Here is a 14333-nt window from a genome sequence, read left to right as displayed (position 1 = left end):
TATTTAATTGTCATATGAAACCAGGGAGAAAATGGATGAGATACGCATTTTACAGAAGAGAAAAGTGAAGCTTAAAGGGATTCAGGAAGTTGTGTAATTAATTGTCAGACAGCTAGTTAGTATTGAAACCAGATCTGACTTAAAAGTCCACCCTCTTAATCACTATCACTATGATTCACTGTCTCTGTAAATTTCTCTCTCACCCTCCTCCCATTCTGTATTTCCTCCCATATAACTATTGTATCCTATACCACTCATCCCTTTGGGATTTCTGACCACAGAAATATGTGAATTATGTTACTAGGTTTCTTCCTTTATAAATCAAGGCTCAAACAAAAGGGAAAATTAAGAACAATCCCTTCTCAACACTTAATAAACTGTTTAACTGCCTTTTTGCTGGTTGGTCTCCCCACAAGACAGGAAGCTCTTCATGGGCAAATGCCTGGTTTGCATAACAGGTACTCAACAAATGTGTTCTCTAAACTAGTGTTCACTAAATGCCTGTTTCTTATAGCTAATTCATTATATTACTTAAATGTAAACTACTGCTAAAAATAGCTCATAAAATTCTGCTGGCTGTACATTCCCCTGAAATATTCTTTTCACTATAATATATATTACACACACATATAATATATTTGCTTAACAAAGTTATATTCTATCATTAGAATATTAGATTCTTTAAAATTTGGTATCAGTCCAACTTTTACATGAATCATTACAGATTCTGAAGTAATGAACTCTTAGTTGCAAAGACCTCAGTAGTATAATGTCATCATTTTACATCACCATTCCAAGTAAATCAATGTGTAGTTTCAGTTACATCTCTATCTCAGACCTAATATTAGGGAAATTAATGTTTATTTAATGAACGACATGGGTTTCATTTCAACATGTAACTCCAATCCAATAGTATCATATGATCTATAAATTAAACCAAGTTTGGAAATTATTTATTTTCTAAAAATAAATAATGCTTTTCAAGAGTTTCATAAACATACAAAACATCTATCCCTAGTTATAAAACAATTTACATAACAAACATGAAGATTTTCTTTTTCTAAGCAGAGGTGTACACCTGTATAAAACAGCGAGCAATACCGACATACGTACCAGTGAGCACAGCGTTACTGTCATCTCTATTACCACCCTCAGTAGCACCGTAAGATTTTAGCAGCGCTTTCGTTTTTTCATCATCTGCTTCATCTAAAGCAGTCTTCTGTTTTTGATTTTTTTGATTAGGGTTTGCTCCATGTTGTAGTAGAATCTCAGCTGCCTAGAAGGTATTTTTCCAAAGTTATCTCTATAAACAGATCGATAATTTCTGCTTTCATTATAAGACACCATTACCAACCACCAACAGTTATCCAAAAAAGTTTTCACACTCTGGCCAAGGAAATTTTTGTTAAATTTGATATGACAACTCTAAATGGATCCACTGATTTGGCTTAATCTGTTCCCATCGGAGAACCAAACACGATGACAGGAAAGTACCATTCATTGCAGTAAGAGGCTTCTATCTCTTTAACAGAGCTCTTTGTCCCCCACCCCCACTGCTGAAGGATGGCGTGCAGAAGGGAGCAAGAATCTTCTCGGGTCTGTATTATATTATAAATTGCCATTAAACATAGTTGAATGAAGTTCTATTTGGACTATATTTCAGGTACTTGTTCATAGAGGTTTTATGAGCTAGCCTGGGAACCTAATATCCATTCTAATAATGTCCATGCAAATACATTATTACATTATGTCCTAAATAACTGATTTATATTCACAGACGTTAAAGATAAAAAGAAACTTAGAAACAATCTACTCCAACTCAGTCATTTTACAGAAGAGGAAACTGAGATCCAAGAGACTGTGACATTCTAGGGGCAAAATAAGTTTCTAGTATCAATAAGGTTTCCCTAAAAAACTCAAAGTTGTGTTTTGGCAGATTGTAATTGATCAAAGTTAAAAATGGCCATTAATTAATTTATGGTATAAGTCAATGAGTAAAAAGCAGCCAGTGATTCCATTTGCATGAGGCAAGCAAGTGCCTCAAACCGCTGAAACATCACCTTCTGAGTAGGAAAAGATGGTCAGGATTTTGTTAAAATAGAGACGCACTAGTAGATTTTCTCTTTCTGCTTCTGTCCAGGAATGGAGAAGCAGAGACATTTAGGAGCAAAGGAGCCAGCAGAAATGACAAGGATAGCCCCTCATTTGTTCCATCAGCTTAGAGACAGCACAGCATAAAGGAAAACGTTTGTTTTCAAGTCAAGCATACAGAACTCACTCCTGCTACTTCCTAGCTCTGTCGTTGGGCAAGTTACTTACCATCTGAATCTTATGTTTATCACCAATGAGGATTAAATGTAAGCCCTTGTAAAGTTCCCAGCACAGAGTGGGCTCTTAATGAAACTAGTCCCATAATCCCCTTTTTTGCCTTAGAGAGGTGAAAAAACCAACTGAGGTAATAACAGACGGTAGTAGATAGTGGCATATGGAAAGAGTCTCCTGCAGAGGTTTTTGATACACCTTAATGAAGTTCAAGTAAAGGTATTTTGTGTGTTTTGTTTTCAAAAGATGAAGTGAGAAGTGTCTCAATCCAGTAGTTTCCATGCCTGAGTGATAATTAAAGTCACCTGTGGAATTATTAAAAATACAGATTCCTGGGCCGGCCCAGTGGCTCAGGCGGTTGGAGCTCCATGCTCCTAACTCCGAAGGCTGCCGGTTCAATTCCCACATGGGCCAGTGGGCTTTCAACCACAAGGTTGCCGGTTCAACTCCTCGAGTCCCGCAAAGGATGGTGGGCAGCGCCCCCTGCAACTAAGATTGAACACGGCACCTTGAGCTGAGCTGCCACTGAGCTCCCGGATGGCTCAGTTGGTTGGAGTGCGTCCTCTCAACCACAAGGTTGCCAGTTCGACTCCCGCAAGGGATGGTGGGCTGTGCCCCCTGCAACTAGAAACGGCAACTGGACCTGGAGCTGAGCTGCGCCCTCCACAACTAAGACTGAAAGGACAACAACTTGAAGCTGAACGGCACCCTCCACAACTAAGACTGAAAGGACAACAACTTGACTTGGAAAAAAGGCCTGGAAGTACATACTGTTCCCCAATAAAGTCCTGTTCCCCTTCCCCAATGAAATCTTTAAAAAAAATACAGATTCCTTAGATCATCTTTCCAGTACTATATGGGGGAAAGAGAAAGCTATTTTTGGAAAAGAAAGCTTTTCTAAACTCTTAAAAACTTAAGCCATATTAATAATGACATTCGGCCTGTGTGTTAAGACTAGGCCTTCCTTTAGATCTTGGACTTTAATATATTAACATGCGTGAATTTAATATATTAGTTTGAAATATATGCAGAGAACTAGGCTCTGAGAAAATAAACCCCTGAACAGCTGCTTTTCAGTAATACATTAATAGGAAACAGTCTAAGAGAACAACAACAGGGCTGAAAGGCACTAAACAGGAAAGGTTACATAAAGTTGGGAGACAGTCCCAGGTAATACGATAGGTGGACCCGAGCAAACAAAGAGCTAGGCAAAAGTTAGGTGACCAAGAAGTAAGCCCCTTGCCTGTTGTTATTTTTTTTTACACTAACTTTATTACTACGATCTGAATTAGAAACATTCCATCATCACAAAAAAATCTAGTATGCCTCTGCAGTCAATCCTTTCCCACTACCCTTTGGCCCTTGGCAATCAGTGATCTGCTTCAATCACTAGAGGTTTGGCCTTTTACGGAAATTTCATATGAATGGAATCATTTAGCAGTTAGTCTTTTGTGTTTGGCTTCTTTTAATTAGCATGATGATTTTGAGATTCATCCATATAATTGTGTGTATCAATAGTTTGTTCTGGCTACTTGCTACTTACCTAGTTTGAAAACAGTGTTGTCTCTGTGAATGGAAGTTATACACATTCTGCAATGCATGTGAAGAAGTGTCAAAGGACACTTGTAATGAAAATGATTCTAAGAAAAAAATAATTCGTTACTTTTAACAATTTATTCATTTATCAGTTAATAGATATTTGAGTTTTTATAGTTGTCAGCTATTATGAATAAAGCTGTATGAACATTTGAATACAAATCTTTATGTAGACAGAAAGATTCTTTTTTATGATTTCTATCTATCTGTTGAAATTCTCGTTTTGTTCATGTATTATTTCCCTGATTTTATTGAGCTGCCTGTGTTCTCTTGTAGATTACTGAGTTTCCTTAAAACAATTATATTAAATTCTCTCTGTAAGGCAATTCATAGATCTCCATTTCTTTAGGGGTGGTTACTGGGAAATTATTGTGTTCCTTGGGAGTCATGTTTCCTTGATTTTTCGTGTTTCTTGTGGTCTTGCATTGCTATCTTCACATTTGAAGAAGTCACCTCTCTAGTCTATACTAACCAGCTTTGGGAGAGAGGTATCTTCACATGTCAATCCATCTAGGGATTCTGAGGCTTTCTCAGATCTTCTCTATAGATGCACTTGATCTATACTTCTTATTCCTTCTTGGCAGAGGTGGGGGTAGTGGTGGTGGCATAGGGATTCTTAAGAACAATCTTGATCCCCAAAACCAGGCCAGGTGTTGATAGCCTCTTGTTTATTTTTCTAAGGTGGTTCCTGGAAATCCTGCAGAGTTGTACTGGCTTTCCGTGCTTGCTTACTAGCTATGGGCAAAGGCTCACCCTTGCTGTCCACAGGAATGCATACTGGGGGGGGGGGTCATGGGAGTGGGACATGGGTGAGGTATGCAGAGCATTGGGGATGTCAGTGAGTCAGTTAGGGAGATCCGAAGGGGAGGCATCTCTAGTATCTTGTAGGTGGGTTTCATGATCGTCTGCAAATCAGTTATAGAAAGAACAATGCAGCAGTTAGTAGCACCTCTCTAATGAATTCTAAGCCTTTACTGCTGTATTTCCAGCCTCTCCCAGCCCTTTGATCTTACAGATCACTTCAGTAATCTGAGTGAGGTGAAAAAGAAGTGGGCCTCTTAAGCAGCATCCTGTTCAGCTGGGGAAGTCAGACACTCACACTCTCACTTTCCCCCACAGGAGAAATCACAGACCACTGACGGGGAAGGGGGGTTTCTCCCGGCACTGAGCCATGCTGCTTTTGGGGGAGGGATGACATGGGCAAAGTGAAACTGTTCCTCCTCCTCTCTCCAGTGTGGCTATTGGTAGATTTTTTTTTGTCTTTTCTCCAACAGAGTGCTGGAACTCCTCCACGGGTTTCCTGGACTCCCACAAAGGTACTCTTATTCCTAGATGACTGCCAAAATCAAATATTCTGTGGTGGGTGGAGGGAAAATGTTGGGAGAACTCCTATTCTGCCATCTTCCTAACATCATTCTCTTGCACTTTTCTTTTTTTCTAACATAGCATTTAAGGTTTAAAATTTCCATCTAAGTTTGCTTTATGAGCATCCCCAAATTTTGATATATTGTTATTTTAATTCAGTTCAAAATATTTTCTAATTTTTCTTGTGATATTTTTCTGTGACCCATGGGCTATTTAGAAGTATGTAGTTTAATTTCTAAATATTTGGAGATATTCCAGACATTTTTCACTTATTAATTTCATTCCATTTTGGTTAGAGAACATACTTGGCATGATTCCAGATCTCTTAAAATTATTGAAACTTGTTTTATGGCCCAGCATATGGGCCATATTAGTGCATGTTCTTTGAGTACTTGAAAAGAATGTGTATTCTGCCACTGTTGTTGGAGTCCTCAATAAATGTCAAATAGATAAACTTGGTTGATAATGTTGTTTATGGCTTTCTATATCTGGGTATGTATTTTAAAATAATTTATTAAGAGAAGAATTGCAATCTACAACTATGATTGTGGGTTGGTATATTTCTCCTTTTAATTCTATCAGCTTTTTATGTATTGAGGTTTGACAATTAAGTTTGAGAATTCATCCTAGAAAAAGTGCTTCATACCATTCAGCAATGGCTGAATATCACTACGGTCACCCTTGGGAAGCTATCCACTGATGCCAGTGCCTAGTCCACCCTTCAAAGCAATTTTGGAACTCTTTCTGGAATGGCCATCAGAGCTGTCATCATCGTATTACTCTTGATGTCCTGAATGTCATCAAAATGTCTTCCTTTCAATATTTCCTTTATCTTTGGGTAAAGAAAGAAGTCATTGGGGGCCAGATCAGGTGAGTAGCAAGGGTGTCCCAATACACTTATTTGTTTACTGGCTAAAAACTCCCTCACAGACAGTGCCTTGTGAGCCGGTGCATTGTCATGATGCAAGAGCCATGAATTGCTGGTGAAAAGTTCAAGTCATCTTTTTCATGCAGCCTTTTCAGCACTTCCAAATAGTAAACTTGGTTAACTGTTTGTCCAGTTGGTACAAATTCATAATGAATAATCCCTCTGATATCACAAAAGGTTAGCAACATCCTTGCAACAAATTTGCGAATGTAATTGTCAGACCTCCTATACCTAGGAGTGGAATTGCTAAATCATATGGTAACTACATATAACTCTTTTTTCTCTTTTTTTAAAAAAATGATTTTATTGGGGAAGGAGAACAGGATTTTATTGGAGAACAGTGTGTACTTCCAGGGCTTTTTCCAAGTCAAGTTGTTGTCCTTTCAATCCTTGTTGTGGAGGGTACAGCTCAGATCCAGGTCCAGTTGCCGTTGTTAGTTGCAGGGGGTGCAGCCCACCATCCCTTGCAGGAGTTGAGGAATCAAACTGGCAACCTTGTGGTTGAGAGCCCACTGGCCCATGTGGGAATCGAACCAGCAGCCTTCAGCGTTAGGAGCACGGAGCTCAAACTGCCTGAGCCACCGAGCTGGCCCCTATGTATAACTTTTTGAAAGAACTGCCAAACTGCTTTCCACAGCAGCAGCACTATTTCACATTCCCATAAGCAATATAAGAGAGTTCCAATTGTTTTACATCCTCACCAACATCATCTTTTGAAAGACTTTGCTGGGTATAAAATTGTAGGTTGACAAGTTTTCTTTTCCTTTTTTTTCTGCAGTATTTAAAGTTGTTGCTGCTTTTTCCAGTGGATTGCAAAGTTTCTGGTGAGAAACTGGCTGTCATTCTTATATTTGTTCCTGGATACATATGTATCTTTTTAAAAATGCTGACTGTTTCAAAGATTTTTCCCTCTTTTATTGGTTTTCAGCAATTTGACTATGGTGTGCATTGGTGCAGTTTTCTTCATGTTCCTTTAATAGAGGGCTGCTGAGATTTTGGTTCTATGAGCATACTGTTTTCACTAAATCTGGACAATTTGGGCCTCCATTCTCCAAATATTTTTCTGACTACATCCCACATTTGGGGGTTAAACTTATATATGCAGTATACAACATTGATGTTCTATTTATTTTTTCAGTCATTCTTCTTCCTGTGTTTCATTTTGGATAATTTCTATTGCTTTATCTTTGATTTATACCTTGAGACACAATTAGATTACTTGGAATCAGTATGATCTTCTTGACACTTTTGTTTAAGTGTTGAGGTGGGTCCAGAGAAACCTTTAGTGTAGGGCTAATTTGACCCAATTATGTAAGAAATACCCTCTATTTGATGCTACCATGTTTTAATAGGTCCTTCCACTCTGGCTGATGGAAACATGACCTACTCTCATTCCTCTCTAAGCAACAGCAATGATTCTGCCAATTCTCCCTGCCGGCTCTTTGCCTAGTCTTATGTAGTTTTCTTACACACATTTGTAGATCAGCCAAAGAATCAATGGGATTCCCCCTTCAAATCTCAGGAGAGTTCTCTCTGTGCAGATCCTTTCTCTTTGGTATTTTGCCCCATAAACTTTAGCTGTTGGAGCCTTTTAAACTCCAAATTCTATCTCCTTTACTCACTGAGACTATGGGGCTGATGTTTTCTCCTTCCGTATGCTTCTGCCTGAAAACTTCCTCTAGTCCATAAGGTGGGGCAATCAAAGGATTCATTTCATTTGTTTCCTTTTTCTCAGGATCACTGTGCTGTGCTGCATGTTGACCAATGTCTCAAAACTAATTTTACGTATGTTGTTCATTTTTCTAGTGGTTAAGGTGGAAAGGTGTACCTTGTCCCTGCTATTCCACCTTGTCCAAAAGTGAACGTCTATCCCTATTCACTTTTTATCTTTTTCTTTCACCTTTTTCTCTCACTCTCCTTTTCCTTATCTTTTTGTCCTCTACATTTTACAAGGTAGAATATGTGACCACCTCGGAAAATAAAACAGAAATTAAGATTTACAAAGAAATTAAAAGCTGAAAAAGAAAATAGGGTGTTGAATAACTTTCCATGTAGTCATATAAGAGTAAGACAAATTACCTAAGAATTAAATTTATGTGGTGTAATAGAATTGATACTGATTAGGTCTACAATACCATATATTTACCTCTCTTTTTAATCTTTCAGTTTATATATCAATATCCTATTCCAAGATAAAGAAATAGGGACAAAGGGAGAAAGTGAGTCAGAAATAAAATGATCCAATGATAGAACTGTCACAGAGAGAAAAAGTTAATGAAACTCCAAGGAAAGATGTTATCAGTGTATCAGTATCAACAGCACTAAAATATCATTAAAAACACAATCTTCTTCTTTTCAAATAGACTATTTCTCCTTAGAATAAAGGCAACAGAAATATGGAAGGCTACTTCAAAAGCAAACTTTGTCTTTATCACCTCTTGGGTGAAAGAACATAGGTGGTCCTCTAGATCACACAATAGCAAACTAGAGCCCACAGGCCAAATCCAGTCTGTTGCCTGATTCTATAAATAAAGTTTTATTGGAGCAGCTCATTTACATATTATCTGTGACTGCTTTTGCACTACAATAGCAGTTCATTAGCTGCAACAGAGACTATGTGGCCCCAAAAACCTAAACTGTTTAATCTAGCCCTTATAGGAAATATTAAAAATTCCTACTCTAGACCAGAGCACTGTCTAACAGAATTTTCTGTGATGATAGAAATGTTCTAGTCTGCAAAGTCCAATATGGTAGCTACTTGCCACATGTAGCTACTTGAGTACCTGAAATGTGATTAATGCAACTGAAGAGTTGAATTTTTTAATTTAATTAATTTTAAGTAATTTTATAGTCACATGTGGCTAGTGGCAACAGTATAGGACAGCACAGCTCTCTATCGAATTCCTTATTTCAGGGGTAAAGATGTTCTTTCTCAAGCAGCAGAAATAGGCCTAGAATTCAAGTTTTTCAGTATCGAACTTAGCATTTTATCCACTTAAACCAAGCTCCCCTTCTGCTACTTCCTGTGGTTAATTTTCAGCTCTTGGCATTTATTTTCACAGAAGACTCTCTTTACCTGAGTAATCATTTTCTCCATCCCTTGAAGTTACCAAATTGCTATGAGGGAAGCTAGAGTCTTCAAAATAGGAAAATTCTTATTCAAGAAGAACTTAAAAATTTTGACCTAATCAAACATCTTCCCTGCTCATTAACATGACATCTTTTTCATCCATTAAATCAAAATCTTTCTCTTGATCATTGGTCAGTTTACCACTAGTCACTGATGTTGTAAACAGCCAACAATAAAATGGAAACACACCACTAAATTGATTACAAAGTCATAACGCACAGATGTAGGATTTCTTGAAGTCATACATTAAAATAATGTTGGAGAAATGCTTACAGCACCTGTGAAGCCACTGACAAATGAGAAACTGACAGGGAAAACTGTTAAACTTAAACACACACACACACACACACACACACACACCAAAAAACAAACAAACAAACAAAAAAACCACCACAGGATTTGATTAGGACAGAATTGATAAAGGACCTAGGGAAAACTTGTAATGCCCCTCAAAATTTCTGAGAAAAGACCTTCCTTGAGGTCATAGTGCAAAAAAATCAACCATGAGATAATAGATGTCCTATGTGCTGGCATACAACTTTCTCAGGAAAATTAGGCCAGGCTTTATTCTGTCTTTTGCTGTTCTAGAAAATAGTATATGTTTCAATTAGAACCTAAATACAATACTGTTTAGAAAAGAGTTAACATAGCAGGCCTGAGGCTGCTGCTATCCAGAAAGGCTGTTTGCAAGGTTAGCCTTTAGCTGGAATCTGTGCACTTGGCTGGTACACAATATCCTATGTTGATATAAAGCTTTCCTTAACTGATAAGAGTGATTCACTGTGCTTAAACTGTCTACACAAGCAAGGTGGTTTATGCTTCTGGGAGTCTGAAATTTGGTTATGTACTACCGTGTTTCCCCGAAAATAAGACCTAGCTGGACCATCAGCTCTAATGCGTCTTTTGGAGCAAAAATTAATATAAGACTTAGTCTTATATTAAAATAAGACCGGGTATTATATTACATTACATTATTATATTATATTATATTATATTATATTATATTATATTATATTATATTATATTATAGACCCGGTCTTATAGTACATTAAAATAATACCGGGTTTTATATTAAGTTTTGGTCCAAAAGACACATCAGTGCTGATGGTCCAGCTAGCTCTTATTTTTGGGGAAACGTGGTAGAGAGAGAGGGTGCCTGCATGCCCAGCCCCCAATATAAATCTTGGACACTGAGTTTGTAATGGGTTTCCCTGCACAGAAACATTGCAAATAATAAATTCAATAATACTATTCCTTCACATGACAACATTTAGGCTGAAAACAGTGGGTATATACTTTCACAAAATTAAAGACAAATCACCAGGCTCTAAAAAATGTGTAGAAACAGATAAATAGGTGTTAGTGAGAGATCCAGGGAATTTTTTTATACGAACCCTGGTTTTATGTTGTGGTTGTTAGTGGGTTCCTTAACTGTTTTTTTTTTAAAGCCAATAATTGTTTCTGAAATCTATATTGCCCACTGATAACAATAAAAGTTTTCTCCTAAGGCTTGTCAAACAAAAAGCAAGTTTAAAAATCTGAAGAACTTTAAAGACTAGATTTGAAATTCAATATTACTAAAACAGTGACCCTGGTAATTTTCTCTTATTGATATGTTTACCACACTGCCTGATTAAGAAAAACAAAGCATAAAAATACACAATCAACCTCCAGGAAACAACCAACTTGTGTTTTTATCCATTTCTTTTAAACCTCAAACCCACTGAGAAATTCCGAGTTAAAAAAAGTCTTGCATTCTCTGTCACATGTATCATCAATTTAATTAGACTCTTTTATACACAACAGCAAATTATTTAAGACAATTAAATGGAATGTACTCAACTTATAGCCTGTGTTTACTCTTAAACCCTTTAATTTTATTCTGACTTACATGAATTATATGATGAAGAGACAATGGAAAAATTATTCATTAATACACTGATTTTCCAATCTATATGCAGTATCTTATCTTCATTTGTAATTTTAAGAAGTTTTTAAAAATCTTTTAAGGAATCACTTTAGTTCTTAATTTAAAATATCTTCATTTATGTCAACTATAATTTTATATATATATATATATATATATATAGTTGCGGGAGGCGGAGTGCAGCACTGGGAATAGAGACAGTGGAAATGTGGTGGCTGTGTGCGATGTCAGAGGGATAGTAGATTGGGGGAGGGGGTTGTCACTGTGTGAGGGACATAAATGATAAATGTCTAACTATTACATTGTTTTGTGCACCTGAAACTAATAAAAATATGTCAAAAAATTATATTTAGTAATCCTTGGCAATGCTGATGTTTTAAAACAAAGCTGTTTTGAAAGAAAAAAATCTTCATTTTCTTCACTCATTTTTCTAAGAAAAAGTAATAAGAACCAAATTGGTGTGCACTGTACCTTTAAATGATTGTTTGCAACGGCATCATGTAAGGGTAGAATTCCATCTAAATTTTCACAATTAACCTTCGCACCAGCTTTTAACAACTCTACAATTATATCATCAGATCCCTCACTAGATGCCTCATGTAGTGGTGTCCAACCTAAGAAAAGGAAAAAAGAAAAAGCAAAGTAAGCTGCTGCTTACAAATCAATATTCATGTAATATGTTTATTAAGTTTATTTGCACTAATGGACTGAATATCTATATTGATTCAAACATATACTAAGTATTGGACAAAAAATAATACTGAAAACTATGGCCTTAAAATGTGTAAGTTTCATTTTTTAAAACAAATCGATCTCATCAAAAATATTTGTTGACACAAGTGTTCTGTGAAGATTCACAGAACATAAAATATAATGGGACCAGAGTAAATACTAATAATGTCAATTTGTTTCAACTCAGATATTAAAATAGAGTAAGATCATGTCTGACTTTCTTACTTGTATCTTTGCACAGTCACATTTCTCTTTAAAATGACATTTGATTCAATTAATCTTTGAGCTTTTCCCCCTGGAATTTCTCATACAAGATTCTTTTGTGTTGAGCAAAATGTTAGATCAATTTAAAACTGGAGGGTTAAAATAAAAACAAGGGAGAGGAGAGGAAAGAAACAGTAGAAAAAGAGGAGGAAAGGGAAGAACAGACAGGAAATGGGAAACATTTTGCATTCTCTCCAAAGTTAGGGAATGGTACTAAGGCCTCGAAGGAAAAGGCCTAAATAAAACTTCCTTTACTCTCCATTCTGTGGACTCCCACTGAATGTTCCCAAATGCATGTTAAAAACTGTTTAGAAGAGGTTATTTTAGCAATTGGCAGGAACCAATATATAAATCTGACTATTCAACTAATATATTATAAAAAAAAAAAAAAAAAGATTGTTCAAAGTTAGTTATTTAGCCAGGTTCAAAATGGGGTGTGTGTAAAATGTGAGTTCAAATTATAAAGACAATTAAAATTTAAAAAATCCAAACCTGCATTATCTTTTAGATTCACATCTGCTCCAGATTCTATTAGAGCTTTCACCAGAAACAAATTTCCTCTTCTGGCAGCCAAATGAAGCCGGCTTTTCCCTCTGGCATTCCTCTTATTGATCCCAGATGTTTTCATTTCTGTAAGTTTGCCAAGCAAAACTGAGGCTTCTTTTTTGCCAAATGTTGATTATTACAAAGGAGATTAGAAAAACATGCCAACTTTCTCAAAATATCCTAAGTGGGATGCACTACACAGAAACATACATTAACTAATATTATCATCACTGTTACCGTTTTAAAATATAACTTGTGAAGAAATTATAGGGCATCCAAGCACATTACTTTGAGTTCATTCTAACACTTGTTCAGTCGCTCTATCACATGCTTGATTACATTACATAAACTTGCATCAGTTCTACACCTTTTTCACTCTAAAGTAGTCCTTTAGCAATGGATAAATTTTTTCTAAAAAAATAAATTGTGGTTTTAGAAAAAATCCTCTTTCTACAGCTATTCTCTATCTCAATGGGTATGTTTCTTATCACATAATATGCCAAGAATGAAACTATGGCCTACTGTTTATTTTTCTTTAATAAAAAATGAAGCACAATATATTATCTAAAGATTTTTTTTTTTTTTTTTTTTAACCTTTTCCTTGCAATATAAGTTTGGCTTAAGTTGTAGCTAAAAACAGTGAACTAATCACATGGGTTTTTTTTCCTCCCAATTTCCTCCCCAAACCATGCTAAAATAGTAAAAAATTTTAAAAATATATCACATGAAGAAAATGGAAGAAGAAACAACAGAGGACAAAGACATCAACACATTTTGGAGCACTGGAAAGTCACTGATGGAGAAGAGTTAACTGACTTGGCAGAGTGGGTAATGCTCCAGCCCAAGTGCCTGCAAAATGATTTTGCAGAGGAAGGGAGCCCATCTGAACCCAGGCACAGTACTTGGGGGCACGAGGCACCATGAAAGGCAGTGTGTGTGTGAAGTAGAGCTGGAAATAGGAGATTGACTAAAAATAAATATATAGAAAAGTTGAGACTCCAAGTTGCCTTTCCCAACCCCAAATTGCCTGGTAACCATTCCTCTTACCCCAGGGCCCCATCCCCAAGCCAGGAATCTCAAGATTTATTTTCTGTAGAAACTGCATTAGAGAAACTTCAGACTGAGACACAAGGCAAAGTAGAGGATTATGCTGATGAAACAGAAATATTAAACTAGTAGTTCTCAAAGTGAGTCCCAGATCAGCAGTATCAGTATCAGCTGGGAAACTTGTTAGAAATGCAAATTCTTCCGCCCACCCTAAGCCTACTCTGGACAGCAGACTTTAAGAATGCTCCTGCTGATCCTTATCTCCTGGTATTTAGTCTTGTATAATACCCTCCTCTTGTGAAATTTGCTTGTCACCAATCCTTGATTAGATTACAAAAAAATCATAACATTTTTTTGTCTTTCTAGTAGACTTGCTCTATTGCCTTCAGCATGCATGTTTTGATGAAACACCTGGCTACCTTGAACGAGCCCAGGCAGCAAGAAACTAAGGTTAATCACAGGATGGCCACAACCCT

At 36.6% G+C, this 14333-nt stretch overlaps 1 protein-coding gene across 1 annotated transcript in view; it reads right to left on the bottom strand.

Moving 5' to 3' along the window:
• ANKRD31 (ankyrin repeat domain 31) overlaps positions 1–14333 on the bottom strand; it is a 131743-nt gene that overhangs the window by 37153 nt on the left and 80257 nt on the right. The window contains exons 16-18 of the mRNA XM_074329204.1: positions 12757–12894; positions 11740–11882; positions 1114–1276 (exon numbers count right to left, since the gene is read on the bottom strand). Of these exons, the coding sequence (XP_074185305.1) occupies positions 1114–1276; positions 11740–11882; positions 12757–12894 (444 nt within the window). The remainder of the gene's footprint in view (positions 1–1113; positions 1277–11739; positions 11883–12756; positions 12895–14333) is intronic.

This window comes from Rhinolophus sinicus, linkage group LG03 (genome assembly GCF_036562045.2).
Source record: "Rhinolophus sinicus isolate RSC01 linkage group LG03, ASM3656204v1, whole genome shotgun sequence".
NCBI lineage: Eukaryota > Metazoa > Chordata > Mammalia > Chiroptera > Rhinolophidae > Rhinolophus > Rhinolophus sinicus.
This window is presented reverse-complemented; position numbering and strand designations above follow the sequence as displayed.